This window comes from Thunnus albacares, chromosome 20 (genome assembly GCF_914725855.1).
Source record: "Thunnus albacares chromosome 20, fThuAlb1.1, whole genome shotgun sequence".
In the NCBI taxonomy this organism is placed as follows: Eukaryota; Metazoa; Chordata; class Actinopteri; order Scombriformes; family Scombridae; genus Thunnus; species Thunnus albacares.
The window spans coordinates 14946797-14971869 of record NC_058125.1 but is presented as its reverse complement, the minus strand read 5'-3'; the positions used below and the strand labels follow the sequence as shown (position 1 = coordinate 14971869).

At 39.0% G+C, this 25073-nt stretch overlaps 1 protein-coding gene across 2 annotated transcripts; it reads right to left on the bottom strand.

Annotated features, from left to right (window-relative positions):
- Positions 1 to 1785: 1785 nt before the first annotated feature.
- LOC122971446 lies at positions 1786 to 25047 on the bottom strand. Of its 2 annotated transcripts, none has more exons than XM_044338091.1 (21): positions 24947 to 25047; positions 23349 to 23437; positions 23144 to 23197; positions 22967 to 23047; positions 22782 to 22870; positions 22658 to 22694; positions 22427 to 22557; positions 19224 to 22022; positions 18924 to 18997; positions 17659 to 17794; positions 17019 to 17064; positions 14068 to 14174; positions 13509 to 13714; positions 13339 to 13426; positions 10951 to 11028; positions 10711 to 10751; positions 10166 to 10249; positions 7819 to 7876; positions 5677 to 5750; positions 5001 to 5061; positions 1786 to 2051 (listed from the first exon to the last, which is right to left on the bottom strand). In XM_044338091.1, exons 1-21 carry the CDS (start codon positions 24956 to 24958, stop codon positions 1957 to 1959), a joined length of 4440 nt encoding a protein of 1479 aa, XP_044194026.1. In that variant the 5' UTR covers positions 24959 to 25047; the 3' UTR covers positions 1786 to 1956. The 2 variants fall into 2 exon arrangements, with proteins under 2 accessions (XP_044194026.1, XP_044194027.1); XM_044338092.1 differs by having other exon boundaries at positions 14068 to 14171.
- Positions 25048 to 25073: the final 26 nt, after the last annotated feature.

Genomic DNA, 25073 nt, shown 5'->3' with positions numbered 1-25073 from the left:
ACTATCATATTCTTTTTAATTTAACCATTTCTCTCAAAACTTCATAACCAGTTTTTAATTTACTGATATTACTAATGATATTTGAAAAGCAGGAAGTTACATATTCATATTCATTTGAGTGGGCAGGAAATAGACCAGAGTAACAGAAATGCTGTTTCTGTTTTCATTTCCAAAACCCAGAATTTACTTTATGTATGTCAAAGAGCTGAAAGTATTAGTGCTCTTTCCACATTATTGTTTGTTTTTAGCATTTCGGACAAAAGACTGTATGTCTAAAACTGATTGAATGTTAAAGGCCACTGGTACCTAGGGTGCAACAAAATTATTGTTTTTAATTAGATTCACAATAGAAGCAGAAAAGGCCAGTAGCACTTAAGCTGCAAGTGGTCAAGAAATGCTATTGTCAGAAGGGAAAATTACCAATCAAAAATGTGTGATTATTGCTCAACATTTAGCTGCTTGAAAGCAAGTGTGTGAAATGAGGTCAGGGCAAGAAGTTTCATTTACTGCAGTTTAGTTTGGTTTGCTCATTTGTCTGCTTTTAGGATCCAAACAACATTAAACTGTTAAATCTTGTTAGTAAACCAGGTCTAATGATGATGATGATGATGAGGCTTTCTATTCATAAGTAGAATAAGATTGTGTACTTTCTGTCATAAGCACGTCACACTGAAGATGTACAGCTTGGCAACCGCATACAAAGCTGACAGATTTGTTTCTTCTTAGTGTCCATGCAGATTTTTGAAGTGTGATGTAAGACTTTCTGTACCGTACATTGTGGAAGGATACGGATTAGGTGTATGTGGGTGATGCTGATACATTTAACCTCCACTGGCCTCTGAAGTAAAATGGGCAATAAATTAATTATTGAATTAATTAAGTGGGCGTTTAATTTGATTTTTAAGCAAAAATAACAAATACTCCCTGGTTTCAGTGTCTCAATTATGAGGATTTGCTGCTTTTCTTTATCGTTTGTGATGAATAGATTTGGATTTTGCATGGTTGTTAGTATAAAAAAAAGCAATTTGAAGACATCACTTGAACCTTTCGGAAATTACCATTGTGAAATATCATGATTTGTCACATTTTCCGGGATATTTTGTAAAACAATTCACAAATTATTAGAGTATGTTTTAGATTGTACCTTTGTCACATAACACTTCCCTAAAACCCACTGCACACAAGTACAGCAGCTTTATCTTCTACTAGCTATTTTTTAATGTAGTCTGATCTGTGCCTTTTCTCCTCTCGGGGTTACATGAAAGCTAACAACTGTGCACAGAGAGGGGTCATTCTCCTGCCCTCATATGGCCCATTCCTCTAAATCTCTTCTCTCTCATTGCATTTCCACACACTGGCTGTTCAATAATTCAAGAAAACACTGTATAGAGCATGTTGCTGCATACAGGCTACGTCCAGGAAAGCTGCAGGCTTTCAGTCACAGAACCGTGGAACAGCAGTGGGAACACTGATGAACATGGATGACAAGAGCTTATTTAAATACATTAGACCCGACAGGAGACATCATCAAGTACTAAATTCTGGAAATGAGATTTTTTTTTTTAACTCCCAAGGATTATACCAAGCATAAAGGCGTCAAATGTAGGATTACACTTGGCCTTGGGGTTCTGCTTTGACAGTGCAGTGACCTAAAACCAATTCAGCTCAGATATTATATGCTGAACCATGCAAAAATAAACATCATCTGAACCTGTATGGTGGGTGGCAATGATGGCTGTATATGTGTTACTTATACCTGTGCTACAAAAACAAGACAAGACTCGATTCAAGGTCGGTTAAACTTTATGTACATCAGAACACACGCTCACACAAGACAGTGCTTTCTGTTTATCCACAGAACAGATGGATTACAGAACTGGACGTTAAAAAAAGGAGTCATAAAAAGGGTCTAGAGAGGACAAATGCAGGACAGGATGATGGTGATGATACAACAGGTCATGTTGTATAGTTGCTGTAGTTTTGGAGGGTGTAGGTCGCCACCGTATCCAACAGCCAACCGCGAGTCACAACTGTAGCTTGTCTAGAGAGACCTGTGGAGTGAATAATAGAGATATTAAGTTCATCTCACATATATCGTATGTGTAACACTTCAGCTCCACTATGATATTTAGAGCTATGAGTTTTGAACCAGATAGTATGCCTGTATTCTTAGAAAACTCAGCTGCTGAGACTTTTCACTGTTTTACAACTGATGACACATCTGGCTTATGTTCTAATTGTCAATAAATCCCATTAAAAGATCAAAACTATACTGTTTTACTCCATTTCTCAATACTTTCAAAGTGTCACTTTCTCGTGTATTGGTATCAGAGACAATATACATATTAATGGAGGTAGAAAGTGGTGTGGGCTTGCAGTACTCTCTAAAATAATTAAAAGTTTAAAGAGTAAATTGGTGTTTAGAGCTGCAATGATTAGTTGAATCAATTTGTTGATTGGCAGAAAATTTTGATACTATTTTGATAACTGTATAATTGTTTGGGTTAATTTTTTTTAGAAAAAATCTCAAACATCTGCTGGTTTCAGCTTCTTAACTGTGAGGATTTCATGGTTTTCTTTGTCTTCTGTAACTGTAAACTGAATATCTTTGGATTTTGGACTGTTGATCTGACAAAACAAGACATTTCAAGACACCAATGGGAAATTATAACGGGTATAACAGGCGTATTTCATTATTTTCTCACATTTTAAAGACAAAATGACCAACCGATGAATCGATAAAATATTTGGCAGATTAATGAAAACAATCATTTGCAGCCCTATTGCTGTTATTCTGTATTTTTCTTATTGTCAACTAATTCCATGCAACAACCAAACCTAACATGCATTTTGGTCTTTTCGTGGGTTTTGTTGACAAAACCGCCGGCCTTATCATTTAAATATGCACGACTGTCACCTAAAGACAAATATTCAATTATCATTACAGATAATGAAAAATAACTGGGAGAGAATAATTTAAAGATAACTGGAATAACAACACAAGAAATAAGATTCCAGACAGAAGTTCATTTCAAAATGCTGATCCAATCTGAACGTGTCTGCAAATTTGCAAAATAAGCAGCATATCCCTTTAAAGCGATAACTTGAACTAACAAATCCAGACTATGTCTTGTGAAACATAATCTGAAGTGTGTGATCATACTCAAATGCGCATCGCTATACGCCAACACATTTCCATTACATCAGAGAAGGGGTTGAGACAAAGACAGAGGTGTGTGTGATTTCAATCAATGGTGCAGAAAAGGAGGATAATGGGGGATAGAGAAGGGGAGGCTTGTGGAATACTCGATTACCTGCGCTATGAGTGCCAGAGGAGGCGGAAGAGGGAAAGCTGCATTAAATATGCAGCAGTGCAAATTAGGATGCCAGGAGGAGGAGGTGGAGGACGATGAGGAGGAGGAGAAGGAGGACGAGGGGTGGGGTGGGGTGAGGGGGGGACTCAGAGGCACTTGCTCACTCTCTTGTTCAAACTGTCAGCTCTCTTGGTGCTATGGCAGCCTCTCTCTTCTGTGGCCAACTTGTTTTGACATTTCCCCCCCCCCCCACCGCTCCGATCTGACATTTTCTCTCGGCCATTTCTCTGCTGCCTAACTTCTTTCACACTTGCTTTCCTGGCAAGTCATTCCCCTCGCTCTTGTCGGCAACGTGGCTGGCAGCGTCTGCCATTTCACTGTTCACTGTCACTCTCCGACCGCCTATCACACAGGCGTTCAAATCCACGCACTGATGATGGATAGACAGGTGCACCAACCAGGATATTTGACCTTAAACTTTTAAATTATTTATATACATCAGAAAGTTTTGTAAAATGAGAGATGATGACCAAACAGGCAGAGGAATAACTAATTTCAGCCTGGATATGCTGGATGGCAAACATTTGCGTACTAACCAGCTTATTATTTTGTTACATTAATAGAAAAAAACTTTAACTTAAATGATTGTGTTTTGCAAGAAAACACCAGAAACATGATGCCATAAGGTAACTAAGTGGAGCTGAAAAGTTAACTTAACTACAACTTAACAGTCTTCAATAAATCTTCTGAATGACCTTAATTATGAAGTTTAGTGTAAAAACGCTGGTATTATGTGAGGTCATGAAAACTACATCAACAAATAAGAATAAAAAGGTGTAACAGCTCCATCTGGGTCAGAGGGATGTCAGTCAACCACAGTCCTTGGAAGAAGTCTAATCAGATAAGTGATAACACCTGTGTGGGTGAGCTGTGGGAGTGTAGGGCTTTTACGTTAATTAAAAACTGTGTTTATGTTACAACAGTGAAAATTCTTATATAAGAGAAAAAACAGACTGTTGGAGAGCATTTGTATTGTTTGCTGTGGGAAATCTTTGATTCTACCTCGTCTGTTTTTTCCCTCTAAAAGAATAACCTATTATTATGTGCTTATTTAAAAGTTAAATTGTATTTGCACAAACATGTAATTTCATTATTGATTGTCTTTCTCTGTAAACTTGCTTAACTTACACTGTGTACTCCCTGATGCAGCGTCGCGTTCAACTTAAAACTGTTGAGACATCACTTATTCTGGATCGAGATTTAATTATAACCTCATGTCTGGCCTCTTATCTTATTATTAATATCTTCTTTATATATCGCCAACTTCTGACAATATTTGAAACAAACTAATTTCTGCTGATGCTTGACGCCCATGTGATCCTCACAGATACAATACAAATACAAGTACAAAACACACAGACACAAACTCCATAGGTCTTCCTCTGTGCTCGAACCCCCCTGGTGAAGCCGTACATGAATTATGTAATCAGCTCCAGCTGCTGCTGTCAGTCTAATCCCTATGTTTATGAGCTCTGTATGTGAAAGAGTGTGTGTATGTGTGTGTGTGAAGGAGAGAGAGAGAGAGAGAAAGAAACTGAGTGAGAATGAGATAGAAAGTGTGTTATTTTGTGATCAGGTATAAAAGTAGCAGGTGAAAATGAAATTTTGTCCTCCGGTAAGACTCACTGCTGTATGAGGACGACCACGACTCTGATCCTGGCTGCACAATTACCAGCTGATGGGACTTCTGTGTAACAAAAAGCGTAAAAAGTTAGCAAGACTTTTCTGTGGTTTCATAGTAGAGCATAATATAATATATACAGTACCAGTCAGAAGTTTGGACACACTTTCTTATTCAATAAATGTATATATAACCATGTACTGTACCAGATCAAATTACAGCCAGCAATGTTGGAAGGGAGTTATATTTTCATTCCTGACTGTTTTGAAACTTAACTAAAACATCCTTTGGTTAGGTTGTAGGGGTTATTGAGTCTGAGATTTTGACTATTTGTTGATTTTTGCTTTTTAATTGGAATTAATTAATATGGCATTTGCTTAACATCATTGCATTCATGTCCTACTTTAACAGAAAACCAAACCCAGGAGACAAATAATAATCATAAACTGTTATGGTGGTTGCAGCTTTGTGAATTAGCAGAATATAATGTTGGCAGAGACAAGCACTTTACAGTAGTCTAGTCCCTGCAGGAAATAGTTTGCTTAAATTATAAAGCTTATAATATGATTCATAAGAATCATTCCAAGTGAGACATGTACTGTGAGGAAGGAAAAATAAACACAAAATCACAAAATCACAAGATGTTGAACGTCAGGTTGAGAGACAGGTAGAAACTCTTACCTGCTTACTGTCAAGGTGAAGAGGATCTGTCACTACAGCTGCTCCACATAACTCCACCATCCACTCCAATTCATCTAGAATAAACATACACGCCAATGTCAGCGGTGAAATGTTGACCGTTTTGGGGAAAATCAGAAAACTAATTGTAATTCTTGTTTACCTCTTTATCCCCTAAGGGGACTCGTGATGAGCTCAGACTTGCTTTGATCAGAGGGATGTACACAGGTCAATACTTAAGTCTCCTCTCAAATCAATGAGAACATCTCACTCAGTCAGTCAAAACACTTGGTTTTTAACCTGATTTAGGAAAATGTGCTCTTACCGGTATTTCAAGAGACACAACAAACAGGCCTTCAAAAAAAAAAAAAAAAGCAACCTTTAACATGTGAACACTCGATTAACTGGCTATGTACTGTGTATATAACCTCATCATGTAACATACATAAACCTCAGCTATTAAATAATGGATGAAGTCCTGTCAGGCTGAAGAAAACAGACTCCATCCTCACGCTTGTGCCGTGTAAAAAGAAAGTCTTTAAACTATGTGTGCTAGCTAGCAGATGTCCACCCATTAGCAAAGCTTCATCGATCCAGCAGGCAGCGGGAGGATGCTGCAGGAGCACTTAAAGAGCCCCGGGAAGAAAGAAACCAAAGAATGCTGCCTTGTGGGTTTTTTAAGCAATGTGCCCCCTGAGACCTTCACCCATGATCTATCTGTCAATTCATCCATGTTGGAAAGGTAAAGCAAAATGTGTTTTCCCATGAAGGGCAACCGAACTCCTCTCAACCTTGAATTTGGAGGTTAATTACAAAAGCAATTAACAGTTTAAATTGTTAGGATTGAAGTTCACAAATGAGTGCAGGAACTGTAAAGCCAGGCTTCACCTCATTTACACTGATTTTTTAGAAGCACTGTGTCTACAAGTGAAACATCATTCCCACTTTCTTTTCAGAAATAATTTCCAGGCAGCAAGCAGACTCCATAGCAACCGCTGTGCAATACGACAACACTGCACCAGAAATGTCTCATACATCTCCTTAGTCCGTATTCAATCCACCCACTCTCTGGAATCACTTGTCATTGTTCTCTAGTGGCAGAATGACAGGGGTTAAAAAACAGCACAGGTTTCAAGCTGTTCTTTGTGTCAGTCAAAACCTGTGTGAGCTACTCTCACTGTCCTTTTTATCGTCGTTTTTTTCTCTCTCCACCTTCTCTTTAAAGCATGGCGGGTGTCTATCGGAGTCCTGCAGGACACCAACATCAATAAAACTGAATAAGTGTGGTTGAGCAAGGTAATTCTTGATTCAGAAAAACAGAACGGAGGAAACAGCATGACGGCAGCTGGAAAGAGGCAACAATTCCGTGAAATAACACCTTAGGTTTTCCGCAGTAGTTTTCTTTGAAATCGTATGCAAATGAAAGTGTAAAAAAAAAAACAACTTGTTTTTGTGGTCAGTAATCAGAGACATTATTGAGGTGTTGAGATACCTGTGGTGTTTGAGTGCTGTGTTTCTCAGACAAACAAGAAACTGAACACAATTGCGCTAATGTTAGAGAGAAAAACTAAAGTAATAAAAATGGATGATATATTTTTATGATATATTTGACTGTATCTGAACCTATTAAGCACCCTCAGCTTTCTCATTACATATATACATTTCATGGTATTAAGTAAATCGCAGTTGTTGCAGTGAAAATTTCAAATTACCTGGATTTAACTCTCTGGTGCCAAATTAATTTTAACAAAAAATTGCTCATTTTATGCAACCTCTCTGCTGGGCATGGACAGATTAAGTGAATTTTAGGTAAATTTTTTCCCAAAATGTCAGACTACTCTATTAATAACCAAATTTAAAGGCAACAAACAAACAAAAAGATTATTAGCCAATATGTTAACTGAGTTTTTAATCTCTTAAATTTTATTGATATTTGCCTCAAAACTCCAGTATTGGTCGGGCTCTACTGGAGCTTGAGATAGATAGAGAGAGATAGAGAGAGAGAGAAAGAGAGGGGGAGAGAGAGAGAGAGAAAGAGAGAGAGTGTACATGTATAGCTGCTGTAAGTGTTTCACGCTTTCACAGACAGATCAGACATAACATCTTCGCTGTAGTCTATGATGTTGTTGCCATGTTGTTGTTTACCTGTAGTCATGTCTGTAAAAGGTCCTTGGAAGCAGATTTTGTGGTCCTTCATGAGCAGCTAAAAAGAAAAAGATGATAAAAAAAAAGTAAGGAAAAAAAAAAAAAAACTCCAATATGCAATATCTGCCAAACTTCTGCAGCAAAGCCAAAGAGAACATTTTATTCAGTGAATTTAACCTTCGGACAATGTTCAATAACACTGCATGTGATTGACTGCACCATTGCGACTGAGTGTGTTTCTGAACTCTTCACTGGTAGAGCTGAAGCACTTAACAAAGCATATTCCACAATTTATAACAGGTATTCCTCACTTACTGTGTAAAATAAAAACCACAGACCTTGTTCATTTTTTTTGCTCTCACTATAGTATAGTAAATTCAAGGATGAGTTGAACAGAAAAGAGCAAACAGAGCCACCCTCACCGTGGTAATATCACGCTTTAAGCACGCCCGACACCGGGGACGTATTGTTTTATTGCACTCAGGGTCAATAAGCTTGCTTGAAATGGGAATGTAAAATTGTTTCCTTGAACCATGGTAGCGACACACAGTCTCATACAGTGAATGGCTGCATGTTTGGAGGATAAATGTCTGAGCTACTGGAGAGAGAAATACTCATTTCTCACACCTCCCTGTCCGTCCATAATGATCATTAGCCAGAGGTGCTTGGTGAGATGAAAAAGTGTTTCTGTTGCAGATTTTTAATTTAGACAACACCTAATGTCCTTGAGGGGGTATTAGAGTGGGTGACTTGATAAAGTACACGCCAGCCATATATAAGTGCAAGCTCATTCATACACACACACACACACACACACACACAAACAAACACACACACATACATACACACCCAGAGTTGCTTTGACTGATTTCCTGGGCATCAACATTCTAGTGACAGACTCCCTGGCACTCCATTTCATCTGTTAGTCTGTTTGTCACAGTAGTGCAGGTGACAGAAAGTGAATATGAACAGGACAATCTGTCTGGCTCCATCAAAGTGCCGGGGCTGTGGTGAAGCCACTTAAATAAGCCTGAAATTACTAGCTAATTCAATTAGCAGGGGTTTCTTCAAAGGCAGCGATACGGCCAACATGACATCTAGCCATTTCTAATTTTCCCCCTCAGTGGCAACAGAACCGGTCCTACTTGGCCTTACACGAAGAGGAAAATTACCATTCGCTCTTTGCAACAAGACCCAAGCTAAGAGGCTGGTGCAATAGAAGGAAACTAGTTCAAGGGCTAGTTTGTTGTTGAGGCGCTTTATCTTCTTTTCTTCATAGAATCACTCTCTTCTTTGTGGTCAGGGATTGATTGTACACAGTAGGGACAACAATCGTTGTTATTAATAACCCGAGTTATTGATGATTATTAATGTTCTTTCTTTCTTTTTGTTTTAAGAGACCATTCAAGAGACCATTTCAATCTCTTGCTGTTTTGATTACTTTGTGAAAACTAGTGGACTGCGTGATTGGCTGACTGGCACCTCTTCACGTCATCTACTGTATCTACAATCTACAGTTAAGTAAAATTAAAGTCAAGTGATCTTAGATGCACAATATGTAACTGCATGGCCGATCACACGAAACCATTTCATGTCACCTTTCCTGTCTATCACTGCTGTGCCGTCTAATAAGGTTGAAATGCTCAAAAATATCATTTAACAAAGAGCTTTGTGTTACAGTAGAGTTTTTATATCTTCTAACGGGGCAGGTATTTCCAGGCACTTAAGGTGGAGAAAGAGGACGGATGATGTTTAAATCATAAAAACACGTAAAACTATAAACTACAGAACAGGAATGACAGTTAAAGTCACATGTTAACACAAACTCCTACCGCTGATTGAAGGTGGAAAGCAGCTAGTGGCTGAATCTGATATAAAAAGGAGATTAATGTGTTTGTACAAGGTTGCTGACAAAGACATTTTATAACATAAAAAGTACAAATTGGATGAATGTACAGATAGCCCAGCTGTCACTGTTTCCAATCTCCAAACAGAAACTAGTTTGGGGAAAAGGTGAACCTCATCATTATTCAAATGCTGACTTAAGTATGTGACGTCTTTGAATAGATCAGTTATCGGGTGAATGTTTCCAGGCTTTTCTCTTTTCTGAACTTGTGAAGTTTATAGTGAATTAGAAAAAAAAAACATTTCTAGAAATGTAATGTTCAATGTGCAGGTATCAGAAATAAAAACAATACAGCTGCAGGTGAAAGCAAAGAGTGATATATCACCATTGTTTCATTCGTTCAGGGAGATCCCTGCCTGCACTTCTTACCTTTGGAAACGTTTAGATCAGATAAGCATTATTGTGTAATAGACAGTCTTGTTCAGTGTGCGAGGGACTCACGTTGTTGTCATCAGTGGTGCGAGCTCTCATGGGGCCCTGGTGGTTGGGCCCGTTCACCACGTCACCTCTCACTTCAAAGATAGTCTGTTGGAAAATACAGCAAATTTGTATGTCAGTATATATGAAGCTCAGTCATGTTAGAACATATTTCCTGCTGGTATTATCTTTTTAATAACTGATGCAATTATTCACAAGTACAGTAAACATCCTTCAGTGCGACAGCGTTTATCTTATTATTGAGTCCGAGTCTGTTTCCACATTCGCTGCGTGATGCATAAAACTGCTCACAGACCGGCCTAGACGTAGTAGAAATAAATTTAAATGAATGGCTGTACAAAACAAAGCTTGGCAAAGGATTGTACTTGCATAGCAAAGAACCAGATGCGGGGATTGCTAAAGCAAATGGATGACAAATAATGCATGAGGTATCACAGCAAACCACATGGAGAGATTCATCATGCAGCCTTAATTCAACATCGAGACATACAGAGATGTAACAGGGAATCACCGGCGCGCAAATTCAAGGAACGCACAGGCAAGCCTACCTCATCTAAGAGTTTCTTCTGTTTGAAGCACTCTGCAATCCCTGCGGAGAGGAAAGCGGAACAAGAACTTAGGAGCTTATTATCAGAAGCACAAGCGGTATCTTGGTGGCTACTGTATTATGTAACACTCCTTTTATTCCAGCCTATCTCTCCATCATTATGTTATGTTTTGTATTTAGAGTAATTGTTCTAAACCCATCGGTGAAAAGGGCTTGACGGTGAAGTTCAGTGGATACTCACACTGGAAGCTCACCACCCACTTCCTTCCTGCGATGCCGAGGAAGTACTTCAGCGTGCGCTCGCATACCAGTTGTTCATCTGGCAGAGAAAAAGAGAAGAAACAGAGATGTGTGAGAAAATGTGCAACAGTACATGCAACCCCTCCCCCCTGCACTCACACCTTGCTTTAAAAAAAAAAAACAAAACAAATCTCTTACTTTTGTTGACATTTCAGCTGTTATTCAATAAAGTGTTGCTGTCATACATCACGCTAAAAGCCCCAAAGGAATTTACTGGTTGACTCTTGAGGTTAAACAAAGTGGCGGAGCTCCGGAGAACACAAGTCACATTGGAAATACCAGCTGAGACACATGACAGTGATGCAGATTGGAACACGTACTGCAGTATGTAAATACAGTCTGAAAACATGCTAAAAGCTTTATTGAGATGCAAAACAAAGCAAAAAAAAAAAAACAACATCCTGCTTGACTAGCTATAACTATTCCAAGAAATTATTCCATCGCTATGTTAACATGTCAGCTAGTAAATGAGTAAAGCCTGAAGAAAAACAAAGTATTCCACCTTTATAAGTGCAGGGCTTGTTTCTTTTTAAACTAACAGCTATTGTAGGGATGATATATTCCTTTAACTGACACCTTTAAATTCATTTAAAACTTTTCAATTTAAAAAGTTAAAGTAGTTCAGTTCCCTTGATCTAAACCAAAGAAAAACAGATCTATTGTTGCCTTTTAGTTTTAGTGCAGTAAAGTTTATTCTGCTGACCCAAAGCAAATTGTGCACTTCTCTTTCTTTCTTTCCCTGACAATCAAAAAAGAACTCACACGGAGACAACTCGCTGATTATGAGCGTTGTCATTCGAGACCGCAAAAGGACTTCATCTGTCATAAATCACAGCATGTGGCGAAATCCGCACAGCGTGGGGCCGAATGCTCATTGTGATCGACACACACAATGGGTTAATTTGGTTAGCTTAGCTCGTGAATTCCTCCATGTGTCACATATCCATAATCACATAATACTGTGTTTGGTCTGGTTTTTTGTTCTAACAAACAACAAACAAAACCCACGGCAGAGTTTTTGGACGCAGTTTAAGAAGGTCTGGCGGTGGTTGTTTGGTCTAACTGAGTGGTTCTCAACATGAGGGTTGGGACCCCCCCCCAAAAGTGTCATAAGATGATTAATGGGATGGGAGAGAATAGAAAGTAATCAGTGAATTTAAATACTTTTATAAATGATTCTTAACACATTTGCAAAAATGTCTAAAAACATGTTTTCACTCTTGTTTGATGGGTAAAAATGGAGTCTGACTACTTCCTGAATCCATTGTATTTCTTCTTCGTAAAATCATATTTATGTTTCTGAATTCCCCTTTTCTTGTTAAATACTTGAAGTTTTAACCTTTCAAGTCTCAAAAATGTATTCAAATTACACAATTTAAGAAGAGAAGATCACTTTTTCAAACTGATCACAGCTCACAGACATATCGAACCTGTAATTTAAGGTCATTTGCAGACATTGCTTCGTGTTAAGGGGACATGAGCCAAAAAGGTTGGGAACCAGTAAGTCAACTTTTTTGGTTTGAATGACGGCCTTTTCACCAGCCAAACTGAATGAACAGTTCATTTAAACTGCACTCAATAGGTCACATGAACACAGCTTAGAGCAGCATATAGCCACACAGGTATAAATCACGGTTGATCAGGAGGGTCAGGGGTTATTCTTCCTTCAAGAGATATAGTAATTACACACTGATTTGTATTCAAGACAAAATACACCTCTAATGGCTTAAAATTATTTTCTGCCAACAGTTAGAAGGGGACGTCTACTGCTCCTTAACAACCTTTAACCGCAAAGATCAAGAAGCCCAGCTTTCCCTGTTTTTTGGTTGCCCGGGAAACAGCTGCCATTAAAAAGGCTTCTAAAACAGTGACAGTTAATATGGTGCTTTGGAGACAGCGAGCTTTGAAATTAAAAATAATCTATCAGAGAGGGTAATTAGCATAGAGCGGATGAATGGAGGAGCGAGTGTGTGGGTGAAAGAGAAACACAGAGCTTATCTCTAAGGAGTGCTTTAAAAAGACGCACAAAACTAGCTGTAACTACATGTAAGGAGAAAATGTTTCTCTGGAAAAAAAAAAAATGCAAATGTTCTCGCTTGAAAAAACATTTAAACACGGGAACTAGAGAGATCTAAAGTGCAACTTTAAGAGCCAATTTAAATGCTCTAATGCGTATCAAGACAATTACCAACCATTAATTAAAGTGGATCAATTCAGTTACAGCAACGCTTGTAACAGTTACACTCTTAACTCATTTGTTGTCATATATATTCACACGAGCACGATGCATATATATATATATAGTTGTACTGCAGGTGTGCGTACATACCTGTGCACATTATGACATGTGTCACCTCTGGCGTCACCCGGGAAACCACACGGGCACCAACTCGCTTGGCAAACTTTTTAACCATTATCTGTAGACAGCAGGATCTGACTGGTTAACGTATCCTACAGTTAAATGTGCTCAATAAACATATTCATTTACTGAATAGACACCTGTTCAGTAGGCTCTAATCCAGATGACACTAGCACCATTTTAGCTTTGTTCCTCTCTCTCTCTGGAGTGTTGTTTTCTTTGTCCTCTTGCCCATCTGATGGTGAGCCACCGCTCTTAAGTGTTTTGGCTGCTGAGCTTGAACTCGGTGCTTTGGAGGCTCCGGTGCCGTTTACATTTGGCCCTGTGTGTGTGGAGCGCTGCCCGGCTGAAGAGAGAGAAAAAACAAACAAGCAGAAAGTATCAACAACAGTCAGAAAGAACATCGTCTGACCAGAGATATCATAATCACATTTTTTGGTTATCTGGCACATAAAGGCTGCCATGAACCTCTTGAACTCAGCTAAACTCAATCAAACCAAACCTTGCTGGCCTACTAAAAACATAATGGGAAGCAATAAAGAGTAACTATCCCTAAGTGGCACTTTTCCATACAGATCCCCCCGTGTGTGTGCTCAGAGAAACCAAATGGAAAAGTGTGGAATCATCACATAATATAAAAACATATGTGCTACTGAAAAAAAACGGTTACATTTTCCAACATCACACCAGTAGCCTTACCCATCTCTGCAATGCCACCAGGCTTTGACACACTGGGCTGGGCGAGTCCTTTGCCATCACATGGTCGTGGATCTGACTCCCGTCCTGCGTCAACAACGTCTTTCCTGCTAAAGGGACGACATGTATATTAACTTTTGCTCCACACTGAAGGAAAAGAGCCAACATGGTGAAGACAGTAGCTTCAGTTGACAAAGCAACTGCGGGGATGTCCTATGCAGACCTGCAATATCAATATCGGATCCAATAAAGGCAATTTTATATTGATTGGTAGTGCATATATCAAGCTTGTGCATCTGTTTTCTCAACTATGCCACTAACTTAAAGTGCAGCTCTTGGTTGAAAAATGTAGATGAACTTAAATCTCACCAAATCCTGTTCAAACCTTCCTGCCAGAACAGCTTCAAACTAGAAACTCCCAACAGAAATTGTACAAAACGCTGTAAAAAAACTCCATAACCATACTGGAAACCTTAAAAAAAATATATCTGTGATCTAGGCTATGTATGTTTTAATGATGTGCTATCCAGCTCCATCTAAACTGAATTTGGAATTACTAATTTGAATTACGCAGTGAGAAAGTATCAGGGCGGTGACACATACTTGTTGTTTTTGACTCAAACAGATTGGATTTGAAATGAAACAATAACTACAAGTGCTGACTCTCATCATTTATTTGATGGTGTTTATATTCACACCAGATGCGCAGTGTAGGAACAGTAGCCCCTCGTTACACAGCAGTCATCCAAATTTTAGGGGACACAAGTGATAGGACAAGATAAACTTGACTGAATAAAGTAATCAAACAGTATTTCATATATGGTTGCTGCTAATCCTTTGCTGATATCAGCAGGTATCTTCCTCGGTGATGCTCTGACACACCTGCACTGCAGTCATCCTCACTTGTTGCTTATTTCAGAGGATTTTTGCTTTAAGTCTGGTCTTCAAGTGAAACACACGAGAAGTTTGATTGATGTCAGGTAAATGACATGGACGATCAGGAACATTTTACAGTTTGGTGGTTAAAAAAGTTGTCTTGTCTGTGACATGTAAGGTCATTCTCCTGCTGCACTGTCCTAAAGCTGGGGGGATCATGTACCCCTAAACCTGAATAACATTATTTCATTTCAAATCCAATATGTTGGAGTCAAAACAATGAAAAAACACTGTCCTCATACTCTCTTACTGCACTATAAGTGTGCACTGTGAAAAGAACTATAAATATTAGATCAGAATTTGTTATTCGTGGGAATCAGTGACAAGAGACGACCTGATCGGTTTCTTTTATATCTAAAGTTTTAAAAGTTCTCTTTCTTTCTTTTCTTTTGGGTGCATAAGACTTCAGTAAAAACTGGCGACGTGCCTACATTTAAATTACCTGTACGAAAGTGATAACGGCTCATTGAAAACTTGTCATATACTCCAGGGCCAAAACATTCTTTCCAATTTCACCAGCGTGCTCGTGGAATCTGCGCTTTTTAATTTAGAGCACAAACTCCTGTCTTGTAAAGCAAAGCCCCTTCCATGTTTTTATCTGCCGTCTCTCTCCATCTTTCCCCCCTCTCTCTCTCTCTCTCTCTCTCTCTCTTGCCTGGAGGACAGCACTTAGAACCCTGCAAGGCGAGAGGTTGGGAGGTGGGGGGGGAGGAGTGCAGTCAAGCAGGAGAGATAAATTACTGTGGCAACACAAGTTTCTCTCTAAGTGCTCTAAATGACATATAAGATGCAGTCAGTAATGACTTTTTTATTCTCCACAGCATAAGCAGATTCTGGGTTCATTAGTGAGATTATCCGCCTGTCCTCTTGAGATGCATCACCCTGAGAGAGAACAAGACCAGCGACACACAGACACTCACTAACTTTCTCCTTCAGTTACAGACTGAAAGAGACCAATTACATGCCACTTGCTCCGGTTACTGTTCTGCTTAATATGGCTGTACTGAAATATAGGTCCATTTAAAATGTATTAACAATGTATACAACTCTCCAAGAAGAGAAATGCAAAGCGCTGAGGCAGATATCATTTAATTACATTTATTATTGAAGACAGGTTTGACAATAAGGATTGTCACTTACCCTGAAGCCAAAAACACTGGCGTGCCTCGACTAAAAAAAAGACTTTCTGCTATCATTTCTCATCTAATTGACAACTTTTTTTGTTGCAAATTGTTTTGTATTTCAGTTTGAAAACCATCACAGTCACTTAAAGTTACTGACAATTACCACAAATACAGAATAAATGTCCATTATAGGACCAGGCAGATCCAAAGTCATATGCCTACAAATCTCTCCATCAACTTAAACGTATTATCAGACATATAAACAGAAAGAATTGCCATCCGCAAGAATTTCCGCTCATTAGGAATGACAACTGTAAATCCGGTTTTTAAATGTCCAATTCCTGAATCGTTTGGCTGCGATACAATCAGTTCCTTTAATCATTTCCTGTGGTCTTCAAACTATGACCTCATGTTGGTAAGCAAGCTTTCATGTTTCTATCATGTTGGAAGTGAGCCATGCTAGTCAGTATTTCTGTGGTTTGAGTGTGGTTGTACCTGATGCTTGTTGTTTCAATAAGACTGTTTACTTTTTCCTGAACAGAGATGAAGCAACAAAGCAATTAAACACCTGTGTGCACTATTTTTCCTGCAAACTGTTGTTGTGTTACTTTTTATCATTTTAATGTTTCTTTTTTAATATTTTGCAGTGTTATTTATTATATATATAAAACTTTATTCACAGTCAAAATGTTATTTACTTTTCCATCCAGTACGGCTTACGGTAATAAATTACTCATTTACTTATTATTAAACAATGGTTAATCAATGGTTATTTCATTTATTTTACTTCACTGTTTTGTTGATTTTTACTTTTTTGTGGCAAGAGGAAAAAATCTACCTAAAAGTAAACATTTCTACATATTAGTACCAAAAGTTACTGTTAAAAGGCATTACCTGTCTGAACTTTGGTCACATGGAGGGGGTCTGTGTGTGTCTGGGCCTGGGGACAAAAAAAGAATCATCACATTTATGTCAGCTGTCATCATCTAATCTAATCCATGAGTTTAACTAAAAAATAAAGACTTCAGTTTGGGGCCACTGTGATGTGATACATTTCTTAGAAAAGAAGAAGTTGATCTGCGATTAATATGAGAATAAGAACATTTTCATGTTCAATACCACTAAAGCAGCAGCAGTAAGAATGTAGGGCTGCAACTAAAAATTATTTTCATTATTGCATAATCTGCAGATTATTTTCTCAATTACTTGAGCAATCGTTTGGTCCAATAAATGTCAGAAAATAATGAAAAGTGCCCATCCCAATTTTCCAGAGCCCCAATTGATGTCTTAAAAAAAGCTTGTTTTTTCCAACCAATAGTCCAAAACTCAAAGATATTAAGTTTAATATCAGAGAACTTAAAAAAACCAGCAAATAGTCACATGTTAAAGGCTGGAGTGAGTGAATTTTTGCTCAAGAAATTACAAAAAAAAAGAGAGAGAGATATCAAAATAGTTAATTGCCTGTCGATCAACTAACTGATTAATTGACTAATTGTTTCAGTTCTAAAGAGGCCTACATTTGTTATATGCTTACCTGTGGTCTTGGAGCTCTGATGTGTTTCTGAGGGGACTTTGCTGGCAGGACTGCCCTCTTTCTCCTGAAGCACCTCTGTAACCAGAGCCATCAACTTCTCCAGCCTCACCAGCTCCTTCTGCATCTCAATCTTTTGCTAAAAGAGCAGAAAATACAGTTAAGAAGAGAAGCTTATAATTACAAATGAGTCATACCGTTTAACATAATACACGGGGAGGGAAGGGATAGCGGTAAGAGGAGAAGGAATGCTGCAATACAACTTTTACTACAATAACATAGAGGGACACAAACTGGCTGGCTGCACATTTGGTGTCTTGCAAAACAAAAACAACTGTCAATCAGTGAAGAGGGACTAACACTCATCCAGTCAGTCATTATTGGAAGGAAATTGGTGTTTCTGCTGCCAGACAGCAGTTATTGAGGAGAATATATGGCGGAATAAGTGAGTGAGCACTTAGATTTAAATAATATTTTAAGTATATGGAGGAGGTTAGAAAACAAAAGAGAGAACAGCTTTCAATTGAGGCGGGTAAAATCTCAGCTCCATAATAGCCACAATGTGTTGAGTTTACTTATTACACAGCCAGCATCAGACTTTGTTACTTAATGATACAATTTGTATGTCTAAAAAACAAGTCTAACACTGCTTCAGTAGGCTGATACCTTGAATTTTATCCCTTGAGTTTACAATGCAAGTGCATTGATTATGTATGAACCTCAGTTACATTAACTCGGGCATTTATGCGCACAAACACACAATACAACAATACCAACACTCTGTTTGCTCAGATGTGTGTAATCCTGGGCCTTTCTCTAAACCCCGGGGCGTGAAACTTGAACTCCCAGTCAAATACAGTCGACAGATAACATTGAGAGCGCTGGAAGATGGATGAGGGAGAAAACAAGAATCATCTCCTAGGCTGCATTTCCTCTAACGTAAATGAAATGCAATTCAGAAAGCTGCTGAGGGGGACATTTTTTACTGAGCGAGGTAGTCTGTCATCCAGGAGCTGACAGGTTTGGTTTGGGGGAAATGTGTTGGCTGCCCTCTGTAGGGCGTTACATGACAGTGCATCATTAAAAAGAAGAAGAAGAAACAGAGCAATGCTGAACGAGCTAATAGACAGACTTGGAATTTCTCATGTTGGATTTAATGGAAAAAATCTCACTTTGACACAAACTAAATCAGATCCACTTAAAAAAAGAGTGTATTTGTAGATATATATAAAACAAAGGAAAGTAATTGAGAACATAATTATATTTACCTGAGTGACAAGGACTTCGCTCGAGAATTGTGATGATTCCATGGAAACACCAATGTCATTTACTGGAACATCACCTGCGGAGAAGAAAAAAATCTAATTGCTTCATGTCTGAACACTTGAGATTTTTTTTCCACATCTTCTAGATACAGACATTTTTAAAGTGGGAAACAACAACAGAACAAGCACATCTTTTGCAGATGCATAACAAAAGAGAAGATTCATTGCGTTGTGTAATCTCAGCCGGCTGTGAACCCTTAAAATGAAGCCATAAAAACTTTCAGCTACTGAGAATCGACTTACATTCATCTGGCGTGCCGAACAAGTCCACAGACCCCTGGCTGGAATCAACGCAGTCCGGGCTCGGGCACGCAGGTGGACGGCTCAGCTGCTCTGCTGCGTCAGCTGTAACACGTGCACCTTCACATCTGAAGTCTCCCTGATCTTGAACACTGTCATCCTGGCACGCCGCGGAGGGAGGAGCTGATGTTCCGAAAATTTGGGTCAAAGTTGGTAATTCTTCTTTGGATCCGCTGCAATCAGACTCGGATGAAGACTCGAGCCTCTGAGACTTCCTCCTCTTCCTTGGGTTACTCTTGATGGAGGAATGGACGCTGTGCTCTTCACTTCCACGGCTGCTTGTCTTTGTTTCATGGCTCAGTTGGACAACTGGTATTCCAAGGCCGTCTGGAGTTAAAGAGGACTCTGCATTTAAGAAGTGTTTTCCAGAGCCGGCTGAATTTTCCGGTGAAATGCTGTCTCTTATCTTCTTCACTTTGTCAGCATCCCTTGCAGTACAACCAAGCTCACTGTCTGTGATTTGAGAACACCTTGTGGGTTCATTTAACTCCTCGTGCTCACCACCTCCAGACAACTCAACAGCTGCAAAACAGAGCCCAGAATCTACTACCTGAGGGACAACAGAAAAGTGAGGACTCTCTATTTCACATTTTGACACTTTATTAGGACTGAGGGCACTACTGACACTATTCCCGAGGAGACAGTTACCAGCACTGTCCTGAACTGAACTACTTGTATCAGGGATCAGCCCTTCTTCTACCACTTGTTCTGCTTTGTTGGCAACTCTATTTTTTGTCAGGATGGGCGAGTTAGACGGGGGTATCCAATCACTACAAGATAAGTTGTCATTGTCTTTTAACACATCTTGGTTAGTGATGTCAAATTTTCTCTGTTGTTTAGCCTGTTTGACACCAGAACCAGCATCATTTCTCTCCTCGTGCACATTTTCTTCACCTAAACCACGGCTCCTTTTCACATTTGGACCGCCAAGATGGAAAGATTTCCTTTTAGTGGTTTTGAAGCTCCTGAGCAGTTGCTCTGTGTCCATCTCGCTGTCATTCTTATCCTCCTCGATTTCTGTACTAGCACATTTAGTCTCACAAACTGAAGTCTGCGATGGAATATTATTTGGGAATTGATCAGTTGGATTGTCACTTTCAAGTGCTGGATCTTCTACAGCTGGACTTGTAGAGTTTGAGACCATGGGTGCATCAAAAGCAGCACTAGCCTCAGACAGAGTTTCAACAATGGACTCTTTGACAGATGTAACATCTTCTGTTGGTCTAGGAGGAGATCTTCTTTCACCAGACTCCAAGTTTTCAATTCCTCCAATATCTTGATCATAAACACATCCATTTATTTTGGCCATGTTTCCATTCTTAGGTGAGGCCAAATTACCTGATGTTCCACCGTTAGCGTCCTCAGATTGCTCTGCCACATTGCTGTCTTTTCCAGGTACATTCGTTCTTAAGTTTGTCGGAGCACATACTTTCTTGTGACCTTCCTGGACTTCCTCGGCAAAGAGTTGAAGCCTTCTGCTTCTCCTGGTGCTCCTCATAATGGGGGTTTCTTGGTCCTCACTGCTAGGGTAATTCTCAATATGAACTTGTACTTCTTCTGGCTTTTGTCTACTTTTAGGACTGTTTTCTCCATTTTGAACTCCAACCAGAACAAGGGGCTTCGGCACTCTGACAGGCTTGCCTTTTTCTGACTTAGTGTTTTTACCCTTCCTCTTGTCAGTTTTCTTTTGTTCAGAACTTTCCACTTTTGCCTTAGCTTGCTCTTGCAAATCACTGTCAACCTGCTGCATAGTGCTACGCATCCTTCTCTTTGACTTTCTTTCTGGTTGACGTGGTTCAATATCAGACCCAAGACAGGAAACCTCATCTTTGCCATTGTTATTGTCTCTTTCTGGAATGCTGTTCAATTCTTCCCCGTTCTTGTCTTTGTTCTCCTTTTCACTATTTTCCTCTGTGACTATCTCTTCTGCTTCTTTATAAATTTCACTACAGGTGTCATTTGCTTGTGCTATCATTTGTTGCTCTTCCTCTGTGTCACTTTCTCTTTTATCTTCAGAGCTGGATTTCTTTACACAATCAGCAGAAGTGAGGCTGTTCTTCTTTCCTTTGGATACTTTTTCAGGTGTCATGTTTTCTATAGTTGAAGGGTGTGTCGGTGGTTTGACAAACACTTTTTGTGGAGGAGAGATGTTTCTATTCCCTCTTCGGTCTCTTTTGTAGACAACCCCGAACACCTGCTCTTCGAGCGCTTTAGCACGATCCTCTCTCTTAGGATTTACACCACTGTAGTGTAGATTGACATGTATTGTTGAAGTGGAAGACGAGCTGTCAGAATCGTCTGGGTCACAGGTGTCTTCGGTGGGTTTCTCTAACTCAAGACTTTCCTCCGTTGGAACTTTCATGAGCCACTCAGCAACCTTCTCAAGACTTCTCTTCTGTCTCTGCTCTAAAATCTTGTCAGGTTCCAAATCCTTTTTCTGCTTCTTCCTTGAGGACTGTCTTCGAGGTTGGTTTTCTGTCTCATCTGGAATTAGTAAAGGATGAAGAGAGGATTCCTCCAATTTGGCATTTCTGATTTTGCTCCTAGTTCTGTGTGTTGACGTCGCCTTTTCAACAACTTCTGACGTCTCTGTTTCTACTGGTTCCACGTCATCTGTAGGGCTGGGCGGTTTCTTTTCTGAAATTGGTAGAGCCCCACCGAGGCCGCTGTCAAGACCTTCATTTTCTGTTGTCAAGGGACTCGTGTCTTCAAGTCCCATCAGTCTTGCAAATCCATTTTGGGCTAAAAGAGGATGGAGAAATGACAAATTCTTAACCTTTAAGAACACACACTTCCCGAAAGATGTGCATAATGCATCACCATCACCTATTAACTCCACTGTTATCAACTACTACTACTACTGCAAAATTGTTACCATAACAGATGCAATAATTTACATATATCACTTGTCACATTCCACCGCACAAAGACTTCATGACTGTACTGTATCCTAAAGTAGGCCCATATTAAATTAAAGCCAATCTAATTTAGATATGTTTCTTTACCCAACTTTTTTCTAGAACACTAATAATACCATTTATTCTAAATTACTATAAAAAGAGCTTGTAAATAAAAGTAAATATGACAACTGATTTGAGGTTTAAAAAAAACACATGACCCACCATACAAGGCCAATAAGATTTTACCTGCTACAGTTGAAGAGTGAGACATTGGAAGATCATCATTGTCTACATTTTCCACGTCGTCAGCATCAGTACCAGGTGTATCCTCAGACGACATATCGTGAGTATGTTTATTAGCTTCAGCATCTGTGACACTGGTTAAAGGAAAATGCATTAGGTAAGCTACAATTGAAATTGAATACAGTGAGTGAGTAACTGAGGATAAGTGTTATTTGGACTAAAAGTGTTTCTTACCCTGATTGTCTTTTTTGCTGGGACATTCCAGTAAAGTCTGAAAATGTAAAAATAATGTTGTTAGATAATGTAATGTAAGTCAGTTTCACAAAGTTATTTCAAGAAGTCGGTGATGTAGCCTTACAGTTTGTGCCAGTGTCATGTTCATATGCCTGTATCATATCTTGCAATCCTGCTACAAGTCTCTGAAAGCCTGGGCTCTCCCGCAAACTCCTGCATGAGTCAAAAACATGTGATTGTTATAATATAATAATGTAAATATTAAAAACAATGAACTTTCAATATGTCATTGCACTGATTATGTCCAACCTTTTCGTTATCTCGGCTTTACACACTGGACAGCTGGCTCTGTTTTGTTTGGTGTTGTCCAAAAGCTTCGACATACAAAATCTGGTGGAATAGAAAAATGTGGATATTGCTTATGAGTACATTTAAAAATATTTACAAAAGTTTACATAATCAATCACCTAAACAAATGTTACTTACTTGCAAAACTGGTGGTCACACTTAGTAGATACAGGTGCAGTCATTAAATCCAGACTAATGGTGAAAGAAAGTATGGAGTAAGTACAGAGCCTGACAGTTTTCCTAAATTACAATCCTCATCTCATAATATACCAAAAATACTAGAGATAGGATGAGAATGGATTTGGCTTGTTTAACACGTCTTTTTGTTCTGAATGACACTCACCATATGGGGCACTGCAGAGTCTCCCAAAGGACTGCGATCCCCTTTTTGACATCTGTGGCATTTGGAGTTTTCATGGTGTTTTTTATAAGCTACACATGAAAAATCAGAGGACAAACACAGGTTGTAGACAATATGTGGCTGTCAGAGTACTACTAAAAAAAAAATACATAGGTAAGTATTTTCCACAGCTGGACAGATACTGAAAATGTAGTGATATTGAATGACAGTCCTTTTGTTATTGTTTGTCCACCTTTAAAATGCCCTTTAATGAAACAAAACTTAGTGAAAAAAGAAAACAACCTTCTCTATGTGATGAACAGTATGTCAGACTGGCCCTGCGGCAGCAAAGTTACGATGGCTGTATAACTGTGTGTACTTTTGGTCATGTCACATCTACTGTACATGTAGCTTTGTTTTCCAGGTAGCTAGCTTTAATGGATCATGTAAATAGCAGGTTACTAAGGCTGCTAACAGTTAGAGTAACATAAGGTGGCCTACAACACACATATACATACACTGATTATTCAGCACGACATCCTACATGGCTGCTGTCACGTATATTAATTGGACACAGATACGTTAACTGAAATGAGTCGTGTGAGCTACTTAATTATTAAAGTCCTCCTCCACTCAAAAATATCTTTTCTTCTTGCTCCTACAGTTAAATGTTTGAGCTTCACTGTGCAGAATGATGTATGTGCAAAGTTTGACACTAGAAGGCCGTTTTCACATTTATCTGCTGATTGCTTATTGAAAATCTGATTTTAAGGGGTGGGACTACGAGCATGATGTATGGCATCACAACTAGTTTGGAAGCCAATTATGGTTCAATAGGAAATTTACACAAGTGAGATGTGGAAACTTGAAGCCTCCAGCACACATACATACAAAGAATACAGTGTAATTTACATTACAGTGAGTAGGAGACATCTTATCCCCAGCAGTTAAATTTGTGAAATTAACAATGTGTATATTCATAGATAATGGATTTTTAATGAGGGAGAAGGAGTAGATGTCATTTAAAGGATATTAACGCGGTCATCATACTTTTTTGTGGAAAAAAAAATAACAGACATACATCATTGTTCCAAGCAGAGTATTTGTATATGTCTTAAGACATGTCTGGAGGGGATCTTTAAGTTTGTAAGATGCTTCAGTCAAGCAACAGTCTAGTGGAAGGGTTAGCAGACCAGTCAATAATCAGTGTATGCGATTAACTTTGCATAGCTGTGACACTGAAAATCACTTTGTGGCACCATTTTGAAAAAGCAGAATACAAACAGCAATGATGACATCCGTGAAATCACTCACAATTAACATTGATCGTTACCTTATAAAACACCGTTTAATGTTAATACAGTTTTAGCTGATGTTGACATTAAACTAAACATCGGGCTGGCTACCTGCTATCATGTTTTCAGAGGTTACACGACCATAATACATCCATTTTCACAACTAGCTTGGCTCTCTTTCTGACTTTTGAGGTTGAGACACTCGACGGTAACACGTAGAGAGACCAATAGATGACTCAAAAAGTAGTTCACTGTTTCTGAAATGTCGCTAGCTAATAGCTAAAAGGTGAATGTTTGCAAATTTACCTTTTTCTTCATACAAGCTGAAGTTACCAACAGGAATCATCCGCTTCAGTTTTCCCGCAACTATCGTCTTCTTCTGTTTTTACATAACGGCCGTTTGCAGCTGATGTCACAGCGCCACCGACTGGTC

Bases quoted from the DNA above. Each gene is read 5' to 3' on its own strand.
- LOC122971446 (XM_044338091.1), bottom strand. The intron at 22,023-22,426 runs GTAAAATCTTAT...ATCCTCTTTTAG, and splicing joins TCACTCTTCAACTGTAGCAG to CCCAAAATGGATTTGCAAGA. The intron at 5,751-7,818 runs GTAAACAACAAC...TGTTTATTCTAG, and splicing joins TTTTACAGACATGACTACAG to ATGAATTGGAGTGGATGGTG.